At 45.3% G+C, this 25,721-nt stretch overlaps 1 protein-coding gene across 1 annotated transcript; it reads left to right on the top strand.

The window, feature by feature from the left end:
- The first annotated feature begins 39 nt into the window (after positions 1 to 39).
- Positions 40 to 23,366, top strand: CALR3 (calreticulin 3). The gene is made up of 9 exons (XM_007088334.2): positions 40 to 258; positions 529 to 630; positions 3,590 to 3,793; positions 10,195 to 10,289; positions 13,546 to 13,734; positions 17,539 to 17,646; positions 17,741 to 17,872; positions 18,831 to 18,923; positions 23,142 to 23,366. Exons 1-9 carry the CDS (start codon positions 168 to 170, stop codon positions 23,283 to 23,285), a joined length of 1,158 nt encoding a protein of 385 aa, XP_007088396.2. The 5' UTR covers positions 40 to 167; the 3' UTR covers positions 23,286 to 23,366.
- The last annotated feature ends 2,355 nt before the right edge of the window (positions 23,367 to 25,721 follow it).

The raw sequence follows: 25,721 nt of genomic DNA, 5'->3' as shown, positions 1-25,721 counted from the left end.
GGGTGGTAGTGCCTGGGCGGGCCCGGCGTGCACTGCGCGGTAGGGGCCAATGGTGCCTCAGGTCACAATCGCGAGGCGTGACGGGAGTTGTAGTCTTGGGACGGTCTGGCACTTCGCCGAGACCGCTGGGAGCAAAGGGGCGTTACAAGAAGAGCAGCGCGCACTCTATGGCTGTGGCTCCCGTTCCGCTGTGGGCGGTCTGCGTGCTGCGGGTGGCGCTGGCCACCGTCTACTTCCAAGAGGAATTTCTAGACGGAGGTGAAAAGGCGATGTCCGTGGTGGTGAGAAAGTAGGGGCGAAAGCTCCTCCATCCTTGGCTGCCCAGCGGATAGCCAGAGTCGCCATTGGCACCAGCCCATCGCCGCGGGGTCGGTGGTGGCGAAGCTTTGAAGCCTCGAGCCCCCCGCCCCCCCCCCCCCCCGCGCGCGCGCGCGCGCTCACACACACACACACACACACACACACACACACACCTCCATGATTCAAATGAACAGTCTCAGCTCTAACCGGTCTTGTTTCCCCCCACAGAGCGCTGGAGGAACCGCTGGGTGCAGTCCACCAATGACTCCCAATTTGGGCATTTTAGACTCTCGTCGGGGAAATTTTATGGTCATAAGGAAAAGGACAAAGGTTAGTGTAGGAATGGTGAGAAAATGGAGCTAAATGTCAAACACACACGCCTCACCTCCATAGCAACCTTCCGAGGTAGGTGTGGCACACCCATAACACCTCTTACAGCCGTTTCACGGGTGGGGAAGCTAAGGCTTGGATAGGGCCTGGCATTACTTTTTCTCTTTCCTTTCTTTACTTGCCCAAGGTCGCTCCATTGTATACCCACTAGTGACAGGAGTTTGGAGACTCCAGGTCTTTGACCTGCAAAAGGAAAATGATTAGGGGATACTTCTCATGTTTATTTCCACTTTAAGAAGGAGAAAAAAATCGACCTAAAAGGTACATGCTGTCAGGTGTATAGATCGTAGGGGTATAGAAAGATGAGTGTTTACATTTGTACACCCTGGATCAGATAGGGAATGTTTTCAGAGCCCCCGCCCCCTTGCACTGCCCATCCCCCAAGTCAGTAGCCTCCTAGTGCCAAGGGTAACTTCTGTCTTCTTCTCATTTCTCATGTTCAAACGTGGACAAACTACACACTTGTTTTTTGCATGGCTGGTGAGATAAGAATGGCTTTTACATATTTTAATTGTTGGGGAAAAATCAAAAGGGGAATGGTATTTTATAATGTATAAAAATTACATAAAATTTAGTGAAACATATGAAATGTCAATATCCATAAGTAAAGTTTTAATGGAACACAGCCATGATCATTCATTGACTTAGGTTCTTTGGCCTTTTGCATGCTGTAAAGGCAGTAAGTTGGCACACAGACTGTATGACCCGCGAAGTCTAAAATACTTGATCTCTGGCTTGGCAGAAAAGATTGGCCAACCTCTGGTTCGGATGAAAAGTTTTCCTCTTTTCACCAGCCTTCCACTCCACCTCTACCTTGACTCCGCTCCTCCGGTGTTGTCCTGTCGGCAGCTTCTGGTTTTCTTTTCTTTCTTTTTTTTTTTTTTTTTTTTTAATTTTTTAACTTTTATTTATTATTGAGAGACAGAGCATGAGCATGGGAGGGGCAGAGAGAGGAGGAGACACAGAATCTGAAGGAGGCTCCAGGCTCTGAGCTGTTAGCACAGAGCCTGATGCGGGGCTCGAACTCACAAACCCAGCGAGGTCATGACCTGAGCCGAAGTCAGACGCTTAACCAACTGAGCTACCCAGGTGCCCCAGCTTCTGGTTTTCTATTGCATATGCATTGTGTTTTAAGTTACACGTGGACCGAAAGAGTTGGTCACGATTCAGCCCATAGGACAAAAATGGAGTGAAATTAACAGATTGTTTCATCAAGCTTATCCAAGGATAGGGGTTTCCATTTGGGTTTTTCCGCACCATATTTTTTCCTCCTCCAATCTGGCATCCTGAGATGCTGTGTTTCGTTCACTCCAGCACACATCTAGTGAGAGCACATGGGCAAGGCACTGGGGATACCCATTAGTTTGGCCCCTTTCATTGTGATCTCCAAGGACCATCACACAGAAGCCATAGATGGAAAGATGAATAGAATTCAGTCAGACAGAAATGGGAAGAGGTGAGAGACGGTGGGGGTGGCCGAGGAGGGTGGAGAGACGGAGAGGTGGTGAATCTTGGCCTTAGGAATTGCCTGGGTGGTAAAGGGGTAAAGGAGGGGAGATCCTTTGAATTCTTTGAGAAACGGAAGGGTGGGGGCGGGGAGAGAATGGAGGAGAAAGAAAGAGACGAGTGTGGTATGGGCGGTCAGTCGTGAGTTCAGGCTTGGACGTATCGACAGAAAATGTCAAGTGCATTTATGATGGATCTCCGCATAGGCGGGTTTGGGGGCAGGAATGTGGAGCAGGGAAGACTGGATGGTAATAAGACTGGGTCTGTTTTCAATAGTGTAAGATAAGGATTTGGTACAGAGCCTAGTGGCTACTGAAAAGGTGGGGAGGGTTCGTCTTGAACACCTAAACTTCTAAAATATGAGGTGATGCATGTGACAAAAGGGTGGTATCTCTATAAAAAAAAAAAAAAAAAAAAAAGATGGCAACTGTGGGCCAGCTCATCCAGGGCAGGGAAGCACTTTTTTACAGGTCAGCACTCTGTTCTCCATCCACGGTCGTGTGTCCTAAGCAACTCTTTTCTTTTTTTTTTTAATTTTTTTAAAATTTTTTGTTTTTAAACATTTATTTTTGAGACAGAGAGAGACACAGCATGAACAGGGAGGGTCAGAGAGAGAGGAAGACACAGAATCCGAAGCAGGCTCCAGGCTCTGAGCTGTCAGCACAGAGCCCGACGCGGGGCTCGAACTCACGGACCGTGAGATCATGACCTGAGCCGAAGTCGGACGCTCAACTGACTGAGCCACCCAGGCGCCCCTTTAATTTTTTTTTTAACGTGTATTTATTTTTGAGACAGAGAGAGACAGAGCATGAACGGGGGAGGGTCAGAGAGAGAGGGAGACACAGAATCTGAAACAGGCTCCAGGCTCTGAGCTGTCAGCACAGAGCCCGATGCGGGACTCGAACTCACAGACCGTGAGATCATGACCTGAGCCAAAGTTGGACACTTAACCGACTGAGCCACCCAGGCGCCCCCAAAGCAACTCTTTTAAGACAGGAATGAAAGAAAAGACCTAGGATGCTCTGGTTTTTAACGAAGTTGCCGCACAAGCTTTATTGTGTGTTCCCACCCCTTGGAGGATGAATGGAAGCAAAATTAACTCCTTATCCCCTTAGACTGCACATTTGTCATCTACAGCTGAAATGTTTCAATTTAAGACACAACAGTGGTACACTGAGCACAGAGAAACAACGGGGTGTGGAAATAGAAGGTTTCTGGCAGCAGAGAGACTTAGTGGTATGGCCATCCCATATTATTGTGAAGGTGTGTGTGAGGCCCTGGGCTGATGTGAGTGGTTATTCCTGGGGGCAGGGGGAAGGGTGACCATTTAATTCCCTGCAGCACCGAGCGCACGTGTCATTCCTCATCCTTCACGAGTCCTTTTTGTTTAAAGGTCTGCAAACCACGCAAAATGGCCGATTCTATGCCATCTCGGCACGTTTCAAACCGTTTAGCAACAAAGGGAAGACGCTGGTCGTTCAGTACACAGTGAAACACGAGCAAAAGATGGACTGTGGAGGGGGCTACGTTAAGATCTTCCCTGCAGATGTGGATCAGAAGAACCTGAATGGAAAATCTCAGTACTATATTATGTTTGGTGAGTTCAGATAGCACAAAACAACCATTTCTGATGACTTTGAACCCTTCCTTCCACTTGATAGAATTCCTCAGAGCAAGACTTGGCTTCAGTAGTAGTGTTGAGTATATCCAACCAAAGGTTTTTAGTACCGTGAAACCTAATTAACATTATAAAAAGGCAACTGTACCATTCTATTGTACTTTTTTTTTTAATTTTTTAATGTTTATTTATTTTGAGACAGAGAGAGACAGAGCATGAACGGGGGAGGGGCAGAGAGAGAGGGAGACACAGAATCGGAAACAGGCTCCAGGCTCTGAGCTGTCAGCACAGAGCCCGACACGGGGCTCGAACCCACGAACCGTGAGATCATGACCTGAGCCGAAGTCGGACGCTTAACCGACTGAGCCACTCAGGCACCCCTCTATTGTACTTTTGAGAGAGTTATTTATGCGATAGTAATGTAGTCCCAAGTATTTGAAATACATCAGGAGTCAGCAGACTTTGGCCACGGGCCACATCAGCCGATGGACTGTGTTTGTTACGCCCCATGAGCTGAGAATGGGTTTTAATGTTTTTAATGATTAAAAAAATTAAAAGAAGGCTAATATTTTTGACACATGAAAATGGTAGGAAAGCCAAAAACATTTCCTGCCTAGCCCTTGCTGACCCCTGGAACACATTAAATATCTCCTGATACCAGGAGTAATTGATTACAATTTGTGCTAGAATTGGCATGGGAGCCCATTGGGCCACAGGAACTGGACATAACTGAAGCGTGTGGGTTCAAAAAGTTTTCAGGATAAAGAGGATTCTGGGAAAATGGAATAGGACGCACCAGGAATCCATCTCCCCACCTGGACAAAAATCAACAGAATATGATGTAACTATTTTGGAACTCTGAAGTCTGTGGAAGGATTGCTTCTTCCAGGGGAAGAATGGGAAGGTTAATTTGGGGCAATTTGAGCTCTTAGCACAGGAGACCTACCCATCCCCCATTTCAAGCCACACGGCAGACAGCTGTGCATGTGCTCCTGGAGCAGCCGATACGCAGCTTGCCACAGCCGGGGTGGGCAAAAAGGACCCTGTCCTCCCAGTATCAGGGATCTGAACTCTGATCGCTGCTTCCGATCACAGAAGTGCAAACAAATGAACAGCAGAGTTTTGTGTGTTATTGAAGTTAAACTGGTGTAAATTCTAATTAGAGCACTATAACTTCAAGGTGTTAAATGTAACCCCCATGGTTCCTCCACAAAGGAAGTGGCTATAGAATATACACAAAAGGAAGTTAAAAAGGAATTTAAACATTTCCCTACAAAAACTCAAAACGAAAGAAGGGGCGCCTGGGTGGCTCAGTCGGTTAAGCATCCAACTTCAGCTCAGGTCATGATCTTATGGTTTGTGAGTTCGAGCCCCGCATCGGGCTCTGTGCTGAAAGCTCAGAGCCCAGAGCCTGCTTCAGATTCTGTGTCTCCCCCTCTCTCTGATCCTCCCCCACTCATGCTCTTTCTCTCAAAAAAAAAAAAAAAAAAAAAAAAACCAAACATTAAAAAAGTTTTTTTCAAAGAGGTTTAAAGTGAAAGGGTGGGAAAAGGTATTCCAGGCAAATAGCACCCAAAAGAGAGCAGAGGTGGCCATACTAATATCAGGCAAAATAGACTTTGAATAAAAGGTTACAAGAGACACAGGACATTATATATTAATAAAAAGGTCTAGAAGATGTAATAACTATAAACATTTACACGCCCAATGAACTTCAAAATATATGAAACAAAAACTGGTAGAATTGAAGGGAGAAATAGGCATAATAAAGAGTACAGCAGAGATAAATGAAATCATGAATAGAAAGACAACAGAGCAAATTAATGAAATCCAAAGTTGTTTCTCCAAAAAGGTCAACAAAATTGACAAAACCTTTACCTAGATGGACAAAGAAAGAAGACTCAAATTACTAAAATCAGAAATGGGATGTTACTACCAATTCTGCAGAAATAAAAGGAATTATATGACAGAGTGCTAAGAACAATTATACACCCAAAAATTTGGATAACCTTGGTAAAATGGACAAATTCCTAGACTCACAAAACCTGCCAAGACTCAATCATGAAAAAATAGAAAATCTGAAGAGACTTATAAATAGTAAGGAGCTTGAAGCAGTAAACCAAAATCTCCCAATAAAGCAAAATCTTGAATCTGATGAACCTCTCACCAATTCTACCAAACATTTAAAGAAGGACTAACACCAATCCTTCTCAAACTTTTCAAAAAAACATTGAAGAGGTGGGAACATGTACTTCCTAACTCATTCTATGAGGCTAGCATTATTCTGATACCAAAGCCAGACACTAAAAGAAAAGAAACCTACAGACCAATATTTTTATTAACACTGATGCAAAAATTCTCAACAAAATACTAGCAAACAGAAGTCAGCAGCATATTAAAAGGATTATACACCATGACCAAGTGGCATTTCTTCCTTGCCTGCAAGGGTGATTTGAAATATGAAAATCAGTCAATAGTATATGCCACATCAACAGAATGAAAGAAAAAAAGAAACACATGATCATCACAATTGATGCAGAAAAAGCATTCGACAAAATTCAATACCCTTTCATGATAAAACAGTTGACGAACTAGAAATAGCAGGAAACTACTTCAACATAATAAAAGCCATATATGAAAAACCCACAGCAAACATACCTAGTGGTGAAAGACAAAGCTTTTCCTGTAAGATCAGGAACAAGGCAAGCATGCCCACTTTCACCACTTTTTTTTTTTTTAAGTTTGTTTATTTTGAGAGGAAGAGGGGGAGAGAGAGTGCCCAAGTGCAAGCAGGGGAGGGGCAGAGAGAGAAGGAGAGAGAATTCCAAGCAGGGGTTCGAACTCACAAATCATGAAATCATGACCTGAGCCGAAATCAAGAGTTGGATGCTCAACCAACTGAGCCACCCAGGTGCCCCCACTTTCACCACTTCTTTTCAACATAGCAAACAAGCAAGAAAAATAAATAAAAGCCATCCAAATTGGAAAGAAAGAAGTAAAATTATCTGTTTGCAGATGATTTGATCTTATATGGAGAAAATCATAGAGATTGCACAAAAAAACTATTAGAATTAGTGAATGAATTCAGCAAAGTAGCAGGATACAAAGTCAACACACAAAAACCAGTTACGTTCCTATATGTGAACAATGAACAATCTGAAAGGGAAGTTACAAAAATAATTCCATTTACAATAGCATCCAAAAGAGTAAAATACTTAGGAATTAAGCAAGGAGGCGAAAAATTCATATGATGATAACTACAAAATATTGCTGAAAGAAATTAAAGAAGATGTAAATAAATGGAAAGACATTCCACGTTCATGGAATGGAAGACTTAATAGTGTTAAAATGTTAACACTAGGGGTGCCTGGGTGGCTCAGTCGGTTAAGCCGCCGACTTCGGCTCAGGTCATGATCTCACGGTCCGTGAGTTCAAGCCCCCCGTTGGGCTCTGTGCTGACAGCTCAGAGCCTGGAGCCTGTTTCGGATTCTGTGTCTCCCTCTCTCTGACCCTCCCCCGTTCATGCTCTGTCTCTCTCTGTCTCAAAAATAAATAAACGTTAAAAAAAAAAAAATGTTAACACTAGCCAAAGCATTCTACAGATTCTAAAAACAATATACAGATTCAATCCAATTCCTATTAAAATTCCAATGACTTTTTTTTTTGGCAGAAATGGAAAAACCCATTCTAACATTCATGTGGAATCTCAAGGGACCCTGAATAGCCAAAACAATCTCAAAAAAGAACAAGACTAGAGGGCTCAAGTGTCCATCTGCAAATGAATGGATATACAAATGTGGTATCCATATAATGGACTATCATTCAGCTTTATAAAGGAGGGAAATTTTGATACAGGCTACAACATGGAAGAACCTTGAGGACATTATTCTAAGTGAGATAAGCCAGTCACAAAAAGACAAATACTATCCAATTCCACTTATTTTATTTTAGGTCCTTGGAGTAGTCAAAATTATAGAGCCAGAAGATAGAATGGTGGTTGCCAGGGGCTGAGACAGGGGAGAATGGGGAGTTAGTGTTTAATAAATATAGAGTTCCAGTTTTGTAAGATGAAGAGTCATGGGGATGGGCAGTGGGGATGGTTGCTCAACACGGCAAATGTATTTAATACCCCTGAAGGTACACTTAAAAATGACCCAGACAGTAAATCTTATGTATATTTTACCACAGTTAAAAAATAAGTGAAAAAAATCTTTAAAAAAAATTTTTTTAATGTTTATTTTTGAGAGAGAGAGAGAGAGACAGAAGGCAAGTGGGGGAGGGGCAGAGAGAGAGGGAGACACAGAATCTGAAGCAGGCTCCAGGCCCTGAGTTGTCAGCACAGAGCCCGACGTGGGGCTCAAACCCACGAACTGTGAGATCATGACCTGAGCCAAAGTTGGACGCTTAAGCGGTTGACTGAGCCACCCAGGCACCCCCCAAAAATATTGGAAATGTAATTTCAAAATATCTGTCTGTAATTCAAGTTTAGGGAATCCTTTTTTAAAGTTCTTTTCTCTCGTGACATGGATGTATTGCAGAAGTTTTCTCTGTCCTGGTTTTCCAGTGCTTATCTTTGAATTTATTGTGATCAGCATCAGCCTTCAGACACCTGTTACACTGTTCTCATGTTTGTATGTACAGCTGGTCACAGTGTTATAGAAGTAGAGAAAATAGATATTATATTATTTATTGAATCTGGATATAATCCTGCCCTGTCTTGGAGGGCAAGGTGACTTCTCTAAGGCCACCACATTACATATATGCAAACTTTCCACCAATTGCATAGTCCCTGACCCCTGCTGTCTTCTCCACCATGACTCCAATTTACTGTTGCATTTAAAATCTGGAACAAAGAACAAACATCTTTATTTTGATTAAAAAGGAAATTAAAATGTCTTCATTTAGGTTATTTTTATTTTCTTAAAACAGGATGCCAGCGATACAAATGCAGTCTTAAATTATGTTTAAAACCCTAGGAAACAGGTAACACAGCTTCCATTTTGCAAATAAAGAAACTGAGGCTCACGAAGATTAAACTTACTTGCCCCAAATCAGGTCAGCCTGGCTTTAGAGCCTATCTGTCTACTCCCATTTCTTCATAAAAATCCATTACATGCATAAATATTTTATGATCGCTCTTAATGGAAAATGTCCAGATTTCCCAGGCATGCCCGGGCATGTTCTGAAGCCTAATTTAATATTTAAAGCATGTAGGTGCTTAGAAATCAGAAAATTCTGACCAACTTTGAAGGGAAAATTTCATATTTTAATCCTGAGGTGGTAGACTTTCATACAGATAGTTCACATACCATAGCTTTTGTTTTAAAAATTGAACTGGAATGTTTTCCAGTGATTTAAAAAAAAAAAAAAAGGAAATTACATAAACATTGTCCTCTGAGAACTCAGCTGGGAGGTAGACATACAGTTCTTTGTGGGTCCCTCAGGATGCTACTTCTAAGTTCAATGTCATATCCACTCTGGCAAATTGATGATATCCTTTAATTATGTGCAGCCTGGATCTCTCTTATTCTGGAGATTCATCACTGCAAGTTGTAGAAAAAAAAAAAAAAATTGCCGTCATCTGCTTGTGTTTACATAGGGTTTGCCTCACAGAATCCCCAGGGGCGGGTGCAGCCCCGGGTCAATGGATGTGGTGGAATTTGATTCGAGACAGAAAGACACCCAGAGGGTCTAGTACATTCCGGAGGCTTAAGCTCAGTAAAGCAGCAGCAGGGTAATTCCAAACATCCTCAGAAGGTTGGACAAATTTTCCAGATACCTCCTGCAAACCTTGTTTAGTACATTCAGAAAGTCTTAGTCCGAATATGTGCCTGTGTGTTGTGTTGGGACACGCATAATGATAATAACAAATATTGAGCATTGCCATATTAAATGCTTTACATACCTGAGCCCATTTAATTGGCAAAGTAGCCTTGGAAGTCAAGATTAACATCCCCATTTTTAGAGAGCAGGACGCGGGGGCGTGGGTAGCTGCGTCGCTGCAAATGTGTCTTAGCACTGTGAAAGCTGAGATCAGAGCCAGCTAGTCCCTCACCTGGCACAGGCCACCTCTTAGAGCTTCAGACCAAGGACCCAAGTCTCAGGCAGCGTGCCAAGGATGCTTCCCAGACTGTTAAATCTTTTTCTTACTCACATGCTGCCTTACACTTGACTCCAAAGTAGTTGCAGTGAACCGAGAAGTCACCTGAACCAAGAAGGGTGCCGCTGTCCATTTCAGTATCTCTATGACAACGTCTGATTGTTCCTGCACCTATAGACTTCTGGTGCCTCGTATATTATTTCACAATGATTGGGGGTCTCCTGGGGTGATGCATCATAGAAAGAAATTGAAAGCAGCTAATATTTTTTTTTTTTTGTAGGGCCCGATATTTGTGGATTTGATTTCAAGAAAGTTCATGTTATTTTACACTTCAAGAATCAGTATCACTCAAACAAGAAATCGATCAGGTGTAAGGTAAGTGCTTCTGTATTCAAATCTGTGATTGTGTTAACTCTTTTTTTTTTTTTAATGTTTATTTATTTTGAGAGAGAGTGAGAGAGAGAGAGAGAGAGAAGGGAAGGGGCAGAGAGGGAGGGAAAGAGAGAATCCAAAGCAGGATCCACACTGTCAGCAGAGCCCAACTCGGAGCTTGAACTTACGAACTGTGAGATCATACCCTGAGCTGAAATCAAGAGTCGGATGATTAACTGACTGAGCCACCCAGCCACCTGTGTTAACTCTTAATGACAGCATAAATTGAGAGAAAATCCTTTTGATCTTAAAATATTTATGGGGCGCCTGGGTGGCTCGGTCGGTTAAGCGTCCGACTTCAGCTCAGGTCACGATCTCACGGTCCGTGGGTTCGAGCCCCGCATCGGGCTCTATGCTGACTGCTCAGAGCCTGGAGCCTGTTTCAGATTCTGTGTCTCCTTCTCTCTCTGCCCCTCCCCTGTTCATGCTCTGTCTCTCTCTGTCTCAAAAATAAATAAATGTTGAAAAAAAAAATTAAAATATTTAACTGAGCCAGGTATGGATCTTAGCAAACACACCCCCCATGCCCTAGGTTTCCAGTTTAGCAGTGTTATTAGAGATACTTGCCTACCCCTTTGGCTTGTTTTCTGACGTTTGTACCCATCAGGAGGGCATACTCACTTTTCACTGTGAGCTGTGACATCGTATTATAATCTGCCTTATAAGGGTTACAATAGAATAGTCACATTTCAGCGGTATCCATCCTCACTATGGAATAAAATATTCAGGCTGGGACGCAAAAACATCCTGAAGAAATTAATCTTCAACATACCAAAACATTTACAAATGGGAATGTTTCTAAAATGGAAGCATACTTTCTTACTTTTTACCACGGATCCTGTGAAAACAACACTGATGCCTTCATAACTCCACGGCCCAGCCCAGGGCTTCTCCAAAGAGGCAGTTTGCATCACGTCCCTGGCTCCGGGCCCGCGGAAGGGAAGTACACTCCCCGAAGCAACCCCTCTATTTGAATGTAGCCACCAGGAAGCAGGGACCTGACTCCTGGGGCATCCCCAGTGCCCAGAGCTTCAACATGGGGGGCCTCCACAAGTCTGGGCAAATCTGGGCAGGAGGCCGGGGTGCATCTGGAGAGCACAGTGACTGCACAGAGGGGAAGTGTCCATAATCGCCACTATTTATTCAGTCCTGACCCAAGCAGGGGTGTGTTCGGTCTCTTCACAAAGCCCCAGTGAGTCTCCCGTTGGCAGCCTTGTTGCTCTCTTGGGGTCCCACCCGCCGACCTGGTGGCTGCAAAGGATCACCAGGTCCTCTTTAAATGGAGAGGCCTGACATCACTCCTGTGGGGGTGAGGGAGAGCTCGAAGGCCAACTGAGTGCACAGGTTTTACAACTGATTCCTGAGGAATTGTTCAGTTGCACATTGGATGTGGGGGAGAGCGGGGGGATGACACTACAGAGGCCATGAAGTCTGGCCTGGACTGTGCTGGGGAGGTCAGAGCATGACAAGCTCAGGACAGCAAGCCTATGGGGCCCCGAGTGGCAGCCGCAGATTGATGATGCCCTCAGACATGTGCTATTTCTGCACCTGCTAGAAAAAGAAAAGATGCTTCTGTTGAAGGAGCACTGACTCACAGGAGGTTGTTGGTGTTCCCAGTGAGGAGAAGCTACGTCCAGTGGGGTTGGATTCATTCTGTGATGCTGTGAAAGAAAGGCTGAGAATCTCCCCTGCAGGCAGTGGTCAGCCCTCAGGGGTTTTCAAGGAGAGGGGCAGATCTGCCTGTTAGAGAAATACCTCAGATGTTCTGGGGGTGGGGGCTGGAGGGACAGGGTGATCGATAGGCAGGGAGAAGGGTGAGACTGTGAGGCCAAGGCTTCAATGGGATACAGAACATGGGACCGTTTTTGACAGATGACCGTTTTGACAGGGGTGGGACCCAGAGGACTTTGTGATGTTTGGAATTCGGCTACTGGGTATGTGGTCGATGAATCTCAGCAGCATTGCTGTTAATCAGGGGAAACAAAGACCAGTGGGGGGCCAGGCCACACTCGAGAGATGTGTTTGGAACCATTGGTTGTGGACTCCTGGCAGACATCCAGGTAGAGGTGTCCAGAAAGTTGTTGGAAACTCCGCTCTGTAGCTCAGGCCAATGGTTAGGATTAAAGATCCTGGTTTGGATCCATTGCATATGTGTGGGAGTGGATGTTATCCCTCGGGATGGCCAATGAACCCAAAGTCTAAATTAGGAAAGGTGAGTGGAGACAAAGACGGACAGAGATCAGGGAGGGAGCATTGGGAGAAGCCTGTACTCAGCTGTCACAGCGAGCTACAGAGGTCGAGAGGAACACGGAGCAGACAGAGCCATCGGCCGTGGTGTGGACAGCAGCCTATGCCCCTCAGAGCAGAACAGAGGGATACTGAAGAAGCTATTACTTTTGGCTCTTAGCAGGGGGGGAGTCCTCCTGATGGAGCCTTTAAGATGCTGAGACAGTGGTTCCCAAACCTGAGCCCTGAGCAGCATCAGCATCTTTGGAAGGTCTGTGCAGGAGACTGGAGGGTCCATTCAGGTGCTGATACAGCAGGTCAGGCTGACCCGGCGACAGACATTTCTAGGGCATGCCCCGTGACAATGACCAGGCAGCCCCACTGCTGACAGGCAGGCACATCTTGGGCAGCCCCGACCTCCCCAGACACCTGCCCATCCACCTCCCATCTGTCATTTATTGAATGCTTGCCCAATGGTTCCCTTGTGTCTGGTCTGGGGCTTTTAACTGTGACCAAGAGAGACACTAGGCCTGCCCTTGCTAGACGACTCAGAGCATTAGAAAGGTCCCCGCTGTGTTGAAAAAATAGACTGGGCTTCATTTGGTATCTTTCAGAATACAGAACAGGAAATCGTTTTCCGCATAACTTTTCATAAACCGAACAGAGCAGTGGTGTTTGGGTTACACCAAGACCCTGTCATAACCACCTGTGGGATTCTAGGTGGGAAGCATTGTCTACACATAAGGGAACCAGCCACTCAAGAGAAGTCAGCTGGTAGTGCGGAAGTTTTCTACAAGGGAGCGATTTCTTCTGTGGGCCACGTTTTGTAGTCAAGTCAACCCCTGTCCCTAGAAACACTCTTCTTGCTGTTTACAGCAAAGCTTTGACCAACAGCGACTTAAATCACATACGTAGACCTGCCCTGAAATGTCAAAGGTCTCATTGTTATCCTTTTTCCCCTTAAAACATGCAGGTTGATGGATTTACACACCTCTATGCTCTGGTTTTAAGACCGGACCTCACTTACGAAGTGAAAATTGACGGTCAATCAATTGAATCCGGCGACATCGAGTATGACTGGAACTTAACGTCACTTAAGAAGATGGAGAAGTCCTCCGCAGAGTCCAAGGATTGGGACCAGGCGAAAGATGACAAATCCCAGGTGTGCATTTTCCACGAACATCTCCACAGAGTGTGCCAGTGGAGTTTGTAAGCACGCAGGTCCTGTGTGATTGCTGCATGGCTGGTAATCATGATGCCCACATGGTCACAACCAAAGTGCCCTCCCTGGAGCATTTGCCACTGAAACCGGCCACATAGCTTCACGCTTCCAGGGATCGTGAAAGGGTCTTAAAATATTTGTGATGAAAGTGAGCAAGTTTTTTTTTTTTAACCCATGTGGTTTTTTTTAAGGATATTGCATCAGCAATCTTTATAAAAGTGATTTTTTTTCTTATTTTGCTATTCCGAATTTGAACATGAAGTATTTTTTGAGCATCGCACTTGTGACTGACAACCAAGAATCAGTTAACGTAATGGGTCTGCGTGAGTTTTCCTAGGGTTGCTTAACAAAGGACCGCAAAGTAGGTGGCTTAAAAATGACAGAAGTATAGGGGGGCGGGGGGAGCCAGGGTGGCTCAGTGGGTTGAACATCCGACCTCAGTCCAGGTCACGATCTCACGGTTCGTGACTTCAAGCCCCACATTGGGCTCGCTGCTGTCAGCCCAGAGCCTGCTTCTGATCCTCTGTCCCCCTCTCTCTGCCTCTCTCCCACTTGTGCTCTCAAAAATAAGTAAAACGTTAAAGATCATGACAGAGGGGCACCTGGGTGGCTCAGTTGGTTAAGTGTCCGACTTTGGCTCAGGTCATGATCTCATGGTTCTTGAGTTCGAGCCCCCACATTGGGCTCTGTGCTGATAGCTCAGAGCCTGGAGCCCGCTTCGGATTCTGTGTCTCCTTCTCTCTCTCTGCCCCACCCCTACTCGCTCACGCTCTCTCTCTCTCTCTCCAAAATAAATTAACATTAAAAAAAAAAAAGGACAAATGTATTCTCTCATGGGTCTTGAGGGCAGAAGGCAGAAATCCAGGATATCAGTAGGGTAACACTCCCTCTGAAGGATCTTGAGGACAATCCTTCCTTGTTTCTTCCAGCTTCCGTTGGTTCCAGGAGTTCCTTGGCTGGTAGGCCTCAATCTCTGCCCCGCCACCTCCCGCCCCCACACGGCCTCTTCTTCTTGTGTCTCTCCTATCTCTTATAAAGACGTTTGTCATTGGACTTAAGGCCCACCTGGATAATCCAGAAAGATGTGCCTCAAGATCCTTACCTTAATTACTTCTTCAAAGATCCTTTGTTCAATATAAGCTTGCATTCCCAGATTCCGAGATTTTGGATATGGACAAACCCTTACCCGGAGCTACCACTCAGCCCACTACAAGCTACCTTCTGTTTTGTTTTGTTTTGTGTTTAGTTTACATTTATTTATTGTCGCAGTGTTTTGTTTTGAGCATCAAACACTACTCCAAACCCATGAACCATTTGCCTTAAGACGGTTGTCTTTGCTGTAAGGCAATCAATGTCTGTGTTTACGATTAATTTCTGGCAACTTAAACCTGCTCAGTGGCATTGCTGTCTGATAATCAAGTACGTCGTCATAGACAATGTAATCATTAAAGCAAAAGAGCAAAGTTTCTCCCTCCCTTACTGACCTACCCTAAAAACAGACCAAAAAAGTAGTTTTCACCTGGAAAGAGCACTTACTTTAAACAAGGTACAGAGGGGCCCTTGGGTGGCTCAGTCGGTTAAGCGTCCGACCTCAGCTCAGGTCATGATCTCATGGTTTGTGAGTTCGAGCCCCGCGTCGGGCTCTGTGCTGACAACTCAGGGCCTGGAGCCTGCTTCAGATTCTGTGTCTCCCTCTCTCTCTGTCCCTCCCCAACTTGTCCTCTGTCTCTCTCTCTCTCTCTCTCTCAAAAATAAATAAACAGTAAAATTAAAAAACAAGCAAACAGAAAAACAAGGCACAGAATGGCGAAGAAACTGACCTTGCAGCCCTCTGGCTCTGCAGGAGAGGACACAGGTCTTAGGATGAAAGTCCTGGCTGCCTCTGAGCTACAACGATGTGGGCTAGCAGTGTTGTGTGCCTTAGGGCTGAGCGTACTTGAGGTGGGTCCCTGGTGGAGCCTAATCATACGCTCAGGAGCTGGCCTCCAAACTGGCTGTGTTTTGTCCATTTGTTCAGTTCTGTGTGAACTCCTAAGCAAATTAGTTCATTATGGCATTATGATTTGACAGCCTGCAATTATAAGGAGCTGGCTACTCGGATTGCATTGTAACCATTTCCTGGTCCCAGCACAAGAGTGGCTCATCTGTTGCCAGTTGAGGTGGGAGCAAAAAAGCCGACCGGGAGCCACCAAATCCTACGTGTCAGTCATTAAGAAATATTGCATATCATGAAAAAGCCCGTCTTTTTTCGTTTGTTTGTTACTTTTGAGAAAGAGTGCGTGTGAGCAGGGGAGGGGCAGAGAGAGAGGGAGAGAGAGGATCCCAAGTGGTCTCCATGATGTCAGCACAGAGCCCAACTTGGGGCTCAAACCCACGAACCATGAAATCACGATCTGAGCTGAGATCAAGAGTCAGACGCTCAACCAACTAAGCCACCCAGATGCCCCTGTTTTTATATGTTTATCTGAATATTAATCCATAGCACCTTTTATTCATCCATTTATGTTTTTATAAAGTCTTTTTTAGTGTTTATTTATTTTTGAAAGCGAGAGACAGAGAGTGAGCAGGAGAGGGGCAGAGAGAAAGAGAGACACAGAATCCGGAATGGGCTCCAGGCTCTGAGCTGTCGCGGGGCTCGAACTCACGAACCGTGAGATCGTGACCTGAGCCAAAGTCGGACGCTTAACCCACTGAGCTACCCAGGCGCCCCATTCTCATCCATTTATTTATTCAACAAATATTTGTTCAACACCTCCTGAGCCACGTACAGACATAGAGACTCAGATATATGTGTATATATATGAGTGCATGGCTACATGTGTATATGTGTATACAAGTGTGCATGTGTGTTAATGTGTGTATGTATATGTGTGTCCACATCTATTATACACACGGATTATACATGTGTGTGCATGTATTATATGCATGCATATGTGCATGTATGTATGCATATATTTATATGTGTATACTGTGACTGTTAATATACATGTGTATATATTTTATATAATATATGTGTAAAGTCTAAATAACATAACTGCTTTTCTCCTGCTACCCAGCAATCCCCAGGTAAATCCTGGAACATTTCTTAGTTGTCCAGCCTCTCTCTCTGGAACATTCCACGCACGACTGTGATGTAGAAGGACAGACCACCTAACCAGCAGTGACTGTGTGGCCCCTTCCCCCCAACATCACTTCTGTCCCAACATTTTTTTTTAAATTTTTTTTTTTAATTTATTTGTGAGACAGAGAGAAACAGAGCATGAACGGGGGAGGGCCAGAGAGAGAGGGAGACACAGAATCCGAAGCAGGCTCCAGGCTCTAAGCTGTCAGCACAGAGCCCAACGCGGGGCTCGAACTCACGGACAGTGAGATCATGACCTGAGCCAAAGTCGGACGCTCAACTGGCTGAGCCACCCAGGCGCCCCTGTCCCAACATTTTTTAACTTTAGCCACTATGTTGAGTTTTCCAGACTGTTGTTCCTCACCAGTTTGGGAAGGGCGGTGTGATCATGCCAAGGCTTAGGGAGAAAATCCGGGCAGCGTGGGGCCTTGACATCCTCGGTGGGACTGAGAACCCTGAGCACTTGGCCCTTTGATCACCAAATTGATGGGCAAATTATGATTTGACAGCCTGCAATGGGCCCACGCATAATGGGCCCATGGGCCTGCTGCTGCCTCCGGGTAGCTAAGAATTTCTTTTCTCACATCTGAGATTTGATTGTTTTTTTCCTTATACATGGTAAGGACTGGGAGAAGCATTTTCTGGATGCCAGTGCCAGTAAGCCAAGCGACTGGAACAGCGAACTGGACGGGGACTGGCAGGCGCCGATGCTGCAGAAGCCTCCGTACCAGGTGGGTGGTGTCTTTTCCTGCGATGCCCCAGGATGGCCCTCCCCCGCCTCCGCCTGCGTCCCTCCGGACCCGCACTTAGGTTCTGTTGTTGCAGGATGGCCTGAAACCAGAGGGTATAGACAAAGACGTTTGGCTCCATCAGAAGCTGAAAAACACCCATTATTTGACGGAGTACGACCTCTCAGAATTTGAGAACATTGGTGCCATTGGACTGGAGCTTTGGCAGGTTACTTGGTTTTAAATTTGCTATCACGCAGGGGCGCCTAGGTGGCTCAGGAAGTTGAGCGTCCAACTCTTGATTTCAGCTCAGGGCATGATCCCAAGGTCGTGGGATAGAGCCATGCGTCGGGCTCAGCCCCCGAGCATGGAGCCTATTTGGGATTCTCTCTCTCTCTCTCTGTCTCTCTCTCTCTCTCTCTCTCTCTCCCCCCACTTCTGCCCCTCCCCCGCTGAAAGAAAGAAAGAAAGAAAGAATAAATAAATAAATAAATAAATTTGCTGCAGTTTGATAACTCTGAGCTTCAGCCTAAACTCCTGCATTCGCATAGCTGGTATTCCTTGAGTTCCTACTGTGTACCTGGTATTCCTTGAGCTCCTACTGTGTACCTGGTACCCATACCTGGACTCAAGACGTAATTCAGCCATGAACAAAACAGACATCCTTTCTGCCCTCCTTTTTTTTTTTTTTTTTTGCATTTCCCGTCTGCCTCGCTGCCCCCTGGGGATTTGTCACTCCTCAGCCTGGAGTTGACCTGTGGGGCCCATCAGCTTTAGGACAAGACTGCAGATTCTGATGCTAGCAGAGTGTCCAGGGTGGAGCCTGAGATCCTGCCTCCCCAGCAAGCTCCCAGGTGGTGCTGACGCTGCGGGCTGACTTTGCACAGTCAAGTTCTCGGGCAGTGGTGGGCGAACATCGAGTCCCTTGAGTGCTCTTCAGTCTCCATGCCCAGGCAGCACCCCAAACCGGTTAAGTCAGCATCCCTGGGGGGGACGCCAGGCATCAGGAGTTTCTAAGTTTGAGAACCAGTGCCTCGGAGGGAAGGGATGCTTCAGAAATGGGTTTAGGCACATGCTACTGTTGAGATCCAATCACCCTTAGGGTCCTGAGCCACATACAATTGCTTCTTGGTACAAAGTTGTTGTATTCGTCACATCAATAAGGAAGGCCTTATTTTCATCCACAGGTGAGATCAGGAACCATCTTCGATAACTTCCTGATCACAGACGATGAAGAGTATGCTGAGAATTTTGGCAAAGCCACTTGGGGGGAAACTAAGGTATGACACACAATGAACTTTTTGTTCATCATTCATTTATGTCTGTACTTGAGTCTAACATATAGGAAAGGGCTTGATGGATTTGTATTAGTAAACATCCCACCCAGATCAATGTACAGAATGTTACCAGGGTTCTGGGAACCTCCTCATACCCCCTCCCTGCCGGTAGCTGCCCCCAAAAGGAGGAACCACTATCCCATTGCCATACATTTGACCTCCTTTTGAAATTCATGTAAGTGGAGCCATCCAATAGTTACTCATTCAGGCAGTGCTGTGAGCTTCATATTATCGAATACAGCAGCAGCTCATTCTTACTGTGTGAATATTCCAGAAGGTATATATCCGTTCTCTGTTGATGCAGCTTTGGATTGCTTCCAGCTTGTGGCCTCACGAATAAAGCTGTTTCCGTCATTCCCGTGTGTGTCTTTCAGTGGACACATGCCCAGGACAGGACAGCCTGGGTCACAAGGTCCCACACAGCCCAACAGTTTTCAGTGTGTCATCCTCTTTTCTGTTTCCTTTTGCAGAGGTTGAGAGTTACAGTTTATGCCGCATCTTTGGCCACGCTTGGTATCATTGTCAGTTGTTGACAAGTCAAATTTACTGAAGCATAATATGCACACTGTAAGATTTATCCTTTTTTGGTGTGGAAGTCTATGACTTTTGATAAACGCATACAGTTGTGAAACCACCAACAAAGATCCAGATGTAGGGGGGCCTGGGTGGCTCAGTCGGTTAAGCGTTTGACCTCGGCTCACGTCACGATCTCATGGTCTGTGAGTTCGAGCCCCGCGTCGGGCTCTGTGCTGACAGCTCAGAGCCTAGAGCCTGTTTCCGAGTCTGTGTCTCCCTCTCTCTCTGCCCCTCCCCCGCTCACGCTCTGTCTCTCTCTCTCTCAAAAAATAAATAAACATTAAAAAATTTTTTTTAAATGGGATGAACTGGGGGCGCCTGGGTGGCTCAGTCAGTTAAGCGTCCGACTTCAGCTCAGGTCATGATATAATGGTTTGAGGGTTCAAGCCCTGCATCAGGTTCTGTGCTGACAGCTCAGAGCCTGGAGCCTGCTTCAAATTCTGTGTCTCCCTCTCTCTCTGCCCCTCTCCTACTCATGCTCTTTCTCTCAAAAATAAACATTAAAAAAGTTAAAAAAAAAAAAAAAAAAAAAAAAGAACCAGATGTAGAACAGGATCATCATCCCCAAAGGTGTCCTTGGGCCCTTTGGAGCCAAACCCTCTCCCACTTCAGGCCTCCACTGACCTGGTATCTGCCCGTACAGCCTCAACTTTTCGAAGTGTCATGTAAATGGAGTAAGCTAGCATGTGGTCTTTTTGAGCCTGCTCCTCAAGCATAATTGTCTGAGATTGAGCCATGTTTGGGGTATTAGTCAGTAATTGGTTTCTTCTTATTGCCGGGTAGTTTTATTTTTTTTTTAATTTTTATTATTTTTGTAATCTTTATTTATTTTTGAGAGACAGAGACAGAGCATGAGTGGAGGAGGGGCAGAGAGAAAGGGAGACACAGAATCCGAAGCAGGCTCCAGGCTCTGAGCTGTCAGCATAGAGCTTGAGGCGGGGCTCGCACCCACAAACTGTGAGATCATGATCTGAGCCGAAGTCAGACGCTTAACCGACTGAGCCACCCAGGCACCCCAGTAGTTTTATTTTTTTTTTTAATTTTTAAGTTTATTTATTTATTTTGAGAGAGAAAGGAAGTGGGGGAGGGGCAGAGAGAGGGGGCAAGAGAGAATCCCAAGCAGGCTCCACACTGTCAGCGCAGAGCCCAACGCGGGGCGCTAATTCACGAACTGTGAGTTCATGACCGGAACCGAGATCAAGAGTCAGATGCTTAACCAACTGAGCCCCCACCAGGCACCCCATTGGTAGTTTTATCTGTTCACCAGTTGACAGACAATTGGGTGTTTCCGGTTTTTGACATATGATCAAAGCTGTTATGAATATTTACTTAACAGTTTTTTCTGTGTGGATGCGGGCCTTCAGTTCTCTGGCGTAAATAGCCGGGAATAGGTGGGTCCTACAAGAGGGGTTTAACCCCAGAAGAACCTGCCAGGCTGTTCCTAGGGGGGCTGTGCTGTCTCGCATCCTCAACCAGCACGGGGATTGTGGGCTTCTCTAGGCGTGTAGGGGTATTTCCAGTTTTAGTTTTCTTACCCTGGTAACAAATGAAGGTTGGCCCTGTTTTATGGCTTTCGTGGCCCTTTGGATATCCTTTTTTGTGAACCGCTTGCCTTTGATTTATTGCTTCAGTTGAAGTGTAGTTGGCATACAATATTATATTGGTTGCGGGTGTACAACATAGTGATTCAACATTTATGTACGTTAAGAAATGTTCACCATAAGTCTAGCTACCACCTGTCACCGTACAAAGTTATTACAGTATTATTGACTATATCGTCTATGCCGCACATGACACCCATGACTTATTTATATTTTATAACTGGAAGTTTGTACTTTTTGACCCCCTTCACTCATTTTGTGCACCCTCTTTCATTCCCCACCCCTCACCGTGTCTGATAAGCACCAACCTGTTCTCTGTATCTATGAGCTTGGTTTTTTTTTTTTTTATTATTATTATTCCACATATAGGTGAGATCATATGGTATTTGTCTTTCTTCATCTTACTTATTTCACTTAGCATAATGCCTTCAAGGTCCATCTGTGTTGCTGCAGATGGCAAGATTTCATTCTCTTTTATGGCTAAGTAATATTCCACTGTGTGTGCGTGTGTGTGTGTGTGTGTGTGTGTGTGTGTCACATTTTCTTTATCCATTCATTGGTTGGTGGGCAGTTGGGTTGCTCTTAGTCTTGGCTATTGTAGATAATGCTGGAATAAACATGGGGTGCAGATATCCTTTTGAGACAGTGTTTTCGTTTTCTTCAGAGAAATACTCAGAAGTGGAATTACTGGATTATATGGCATTACTGTTTTTAATTTGGGGGGAACCATCATACTGTTTTCTGTAGTGATTGCCCCAATTTACATTCCCACCAATAGTGTATGAGGGATCCCTTTTCTCCACATCCTTGGCCAGCGCTTTTTATCTAGTGGTTTTTTTTTTTTTTTTTATATATATAATAGCCATTCTAACAGGTGTGAGGTGATATCTCATTGTGGTTTTAATTTGTATTTTCCTGATAAGTGATAATGAGCATTTTTTTATGTTGGCCTGTTGGTCTGTGGGCCATCTGGATGTCTTCTTTGGGAAATGTCTATTCAGATCCTCTGCCTGTTTTTTCCATCAGATTTTTTTTTTTGCTATTAAGTTGCATAAGTTCTTTATATAATTTGGATATGAACCTCTCATTAGACATGATTTGCAAATATTTCCTCCCATTGAACAGGTTGCCTTTTCATTTTGTTGACGGTGAGGGAGCCATTTCTTCTTGAATCTGATTTCTCCTGTAAAGCTTTACTAAAACTCTTTTTCAGTAATGACTACGGGAACCTTCTTGATGTTGTCTGCACTGCTAACCCTTGTGTTGATCACATGAGCCTGGATTTTTTTCACCTAGGCTCAGAGGACTCCTTTCACTACCCGTTCACTGCTTAGCTGATTGAAGGACAGGGGCCCAGGTACTCTGGGAAGAGAAGGAAGCGGATGGGTGTATTTGTGTCCTGTGGCCACTGTAACAGATTACCACAAATTGGCTGGCTTAACACAACATAGATTCATCATCTCACAGGTCTGGATGCCCGAAGTCCAAAATCACTATCAGTGGACTGAAATCAAGGCCTCAGCAGGGCTGAGCAGGCTGAGCAGCCCTCCAAGGGCTCTGCGGGAGCATCCTTCCTTCGCCTCTTGCAGCCTCCGGTGGCCCCTAGTGTCCCTTGGTTTGTGGCCATGTGGCTCTGTTTCTGCCTCTGTCTTTACGTGGTCTTCTGTGTATGTGTCAAATCTCTCCCTGTCTCCTATGAGGACATTAGTGATGGATTTTAGCGTCCATTTGATGACCCAGGATAATCTTCCTATCTCAACATGCTTAACTTAATCATATTTGCAAAGACCCTTTTCCCATAGAAGGTCCCATTTACAGGATCCGGGATTAAGGCCTGGCATCCTTGGGGGCTCTTCTAAGCTGCCCCCAGGCGGTGTGGAGGCTTGTAGAAGGCAAGGGCAGGCTGAAGGTGGATCCCCAGTCCCCTCCCTGGAAACACAACCCCCAGCGGCTAATGTCTCATGTGTCTGTTTCTTTCTCCAAGGGCCCAGAAAGGGAGATGGATGCCATACAGGCCAAGGAGGAAGTGAAGAAGGCCCGTGAGGAAGATGAGGAGGAGCTGCTGATGGGCAAGTTTGGTGGGCACGACAAAGGTTTCCAGAGATTTCACAGGAGGGACGAATTCTAGTCATTCCCACCCCAGATAAAGATGATGGGTAAAACCTTGCTTCTACTTTAATCTACATTTAAAAGTGCAAACATCAACATATGTGGTAATCTGTCCAATTTTCTTTGAAAATGTTCCTATGCTTCTCAGTGGGGTCGGCCTGGTTTTCCCCGGGGCCCCCTCCCCGCTGCGCACAGAGATTTCTCTCCACAAATCTGAGTGCTAGAAGCTACAGGCCAGTGACAGTCTGGCCCAAATCACGATGCTCTTCTCTTAGCCCCCAAAATGTTTTATAAATAAAAGTTGGTAGGGGCACCCGGGTGGCTTAGTCAGTTGGGCGGCCGACTACAGCTCAGGTCATGATCTCGTGGTGTGTGAGTTTGAGCCCCACATCGGGCTCTGTGCTGACAGCTCGGAGCCTGGAGCCTGCTTTGGATTCTGTGTCTCCCTCTCTCTCTGCCCCTTCCCTGTTTGCTCTCTGTCTCTCTCTCTCAAAAATAATAAACATTAAAAAAAAAAAGTTGGTAAAACTGATTTTGAAAAAGGAGAACTGATGCCTTTTTTTTCTTCAGGCTGTAAATTACCGATAGCATATGCTAACCTTTTCCAATACAAAATCTTTTTTTTTTTTTTAATTTATTTTTGAGAGAGAGAGACAGAGAGTGCGAGTGGGGGAGGGGCAGACACAGAATCTGAAACAGGCTCCAGGCTCTGAGCTGTCAGCACAGAGTTCGAGCCCCTGACACGGGGCTTGAACTCATGAACCGTGAGATCATGACCTGAGCTGAAGTGAGATGCCCAACCCACTGAGCCACCCAGGCGCCCGTCACCGCCCCCCACCCCCCGCCCCCAATATGAAATCTTGATACACCATCATTAGCGTGGAAGCGTTTTGCAGGCTATTCTGGAGAACCCAGGTCTTGTGCACACACTTCTGATGTGCTGTAAAGATGCTCCTGCTTCTTTTCCGTCACTCTGTGACCCACTGCTGTGGCCTTTTTTTCTCTGTAGGACAGAGGAATGAAATTCATTTTCTCGAGTGAAAATAATAATTACTTCCCAGTTCAATTTTTTCCCTTTAATCAAATAATTTGCTTTCTAATATTTTCTCTTTTAAAAACATTTTTTGATGTTTATTTTTGAGAGAGAGACAGAGACAGAGTGCGAGCAGAGGAGGGGCAGAGAGAGAGGGAGACACAGAATCCCAAACAGGCTCCAGGCTCCAAGTGCTCAGCAGAGAGCCCAACGTGGGGCTCGAACTCACAAACTGGGAGATTGTGACCTAATCTGAAGTCGGACACTTAACCAGCTGAGCAACCCAGGTGCACCTTTAATATTTTAATTAGAAAACTAAAAAAAAAATTTTTAAGTAGACTCCACACCCAATATGGGGCTTGAACTCACAACTCCAAGATCAAGAGCCAAATGCTCTACTAACTGAGCCAGCCAGGCGCCCCAAATAACTTGCTTTTTTAAAGTTGTACATAAGCAGTCTTCTGATTTGAAGACACCCATTTTTCACACAGAAACTTGTGTTGGAAGTAATAAAATTTAGGACATCAGGAATTTGGAATCCGGTGATATTACAAATAAGCTGCATACATTAGAAACTATATGTGGCATATTGCTGGGTGATTAATGTGAAAAGTCTGCCGAGGAAGTGAAATTCCGGCAAGTTCCGTTCTCACTTTGGTTGAAGTTGGCGGACCTTCAGATGTGGACTTTTGGGCTGACGGCTGACAGTTTATTGGGGTTGGTTGTCACTCTCAGAAACGAAAGACACTTGCTGGAAGTGCAGGGATGGGATTCAACTGTCTACCTCTTTAATCTCTGAACGGGTAAGAAGTTACTGAGGAAACAAGCAGAGCCAGGCTTTGAGAGAATATGCTGCAAGCAGTTGTATGAAGACGGGCCAGACCAGGTCAGACCCCGCAGAGCTCATCTTTTGGAGCAGTGCCAACCTAGAGAACTTTCTGTGAAGATGTTGCCCATTTGCACTGGCCAATACAGTGGCCACTGGCCACCCCTGAGCCCCTGAAATGTGACTGGTGAGACTGAGGAATAAATTTTAAAACAAATTAATAAACATTGGTTTTAGAGTAATTTTGGGTTCACGGCAAAACTGAGCACAAAGTACAAAGAGTTCCCACGTACCCCCACTCCTACACCCACACATCTCCACCGCCATCAATATCCCACAACACAGCGGGACGTTTGTCACCACGGCTGAACCTGACACATCGTGATCTCCCAGAATCCATAGTTTACAGTAAGATTCACTCTTGGTGTTGTACGTTCTATGGAGGGATGCATTTTCAATCTTATTTAATTAATTAAATTAAGTTAATTTGACTTTAGTCAGCCAACCTGATGGGTGGCCGCCATGTTGGACAGTGCAGCTCTGTCCAGCGAGAGAGGCCCAGGAGGGGGGATCACTGCCCAGTGTGGTGGTTACAG

The sequence above is a fragment of the Panthera tigris genome, chromosome A2 (assembly GCF_018350195.1).
Source record: "Panthera tigris isolate Pti1 chromosome A2, P.tigris_Pti1_mat1.1, whole genome shotgun sequence".
NCBI lineage: Eukaryota > Metazoa > Chordata > Mammalia > Carnivora > Felidae > Panthera > Panthera tigris.
The sequence above is the reverse complement of the archived record's forward strand: the minus strand, read 5'-3'. Positions and strand labels throughout refer to the sequence as shown.

Coding starts and splice junctions, on each gene's coding strand:
- CALR3 (XM_007088334.2), top strand. CDS start 168: ATGGCTGTGGCTCCCGTTCCGCTGTGGGCGGTCTGCGTGCTGCGGGTG. Junction 259..528: donor AGAGGAATTTCTAGACGGAG/GTGAAAAGGCGA, acceptor TTCCCCCCACAG/AGCGCTGGAGGAACCGCTGG. Junction 10,290..13,545: donor AGAAATCGATCAGGTGTAAG/GTAAGTGCTTCT, acceptor TAAAACATGCAG/GTTGATGGATTTACACACCT.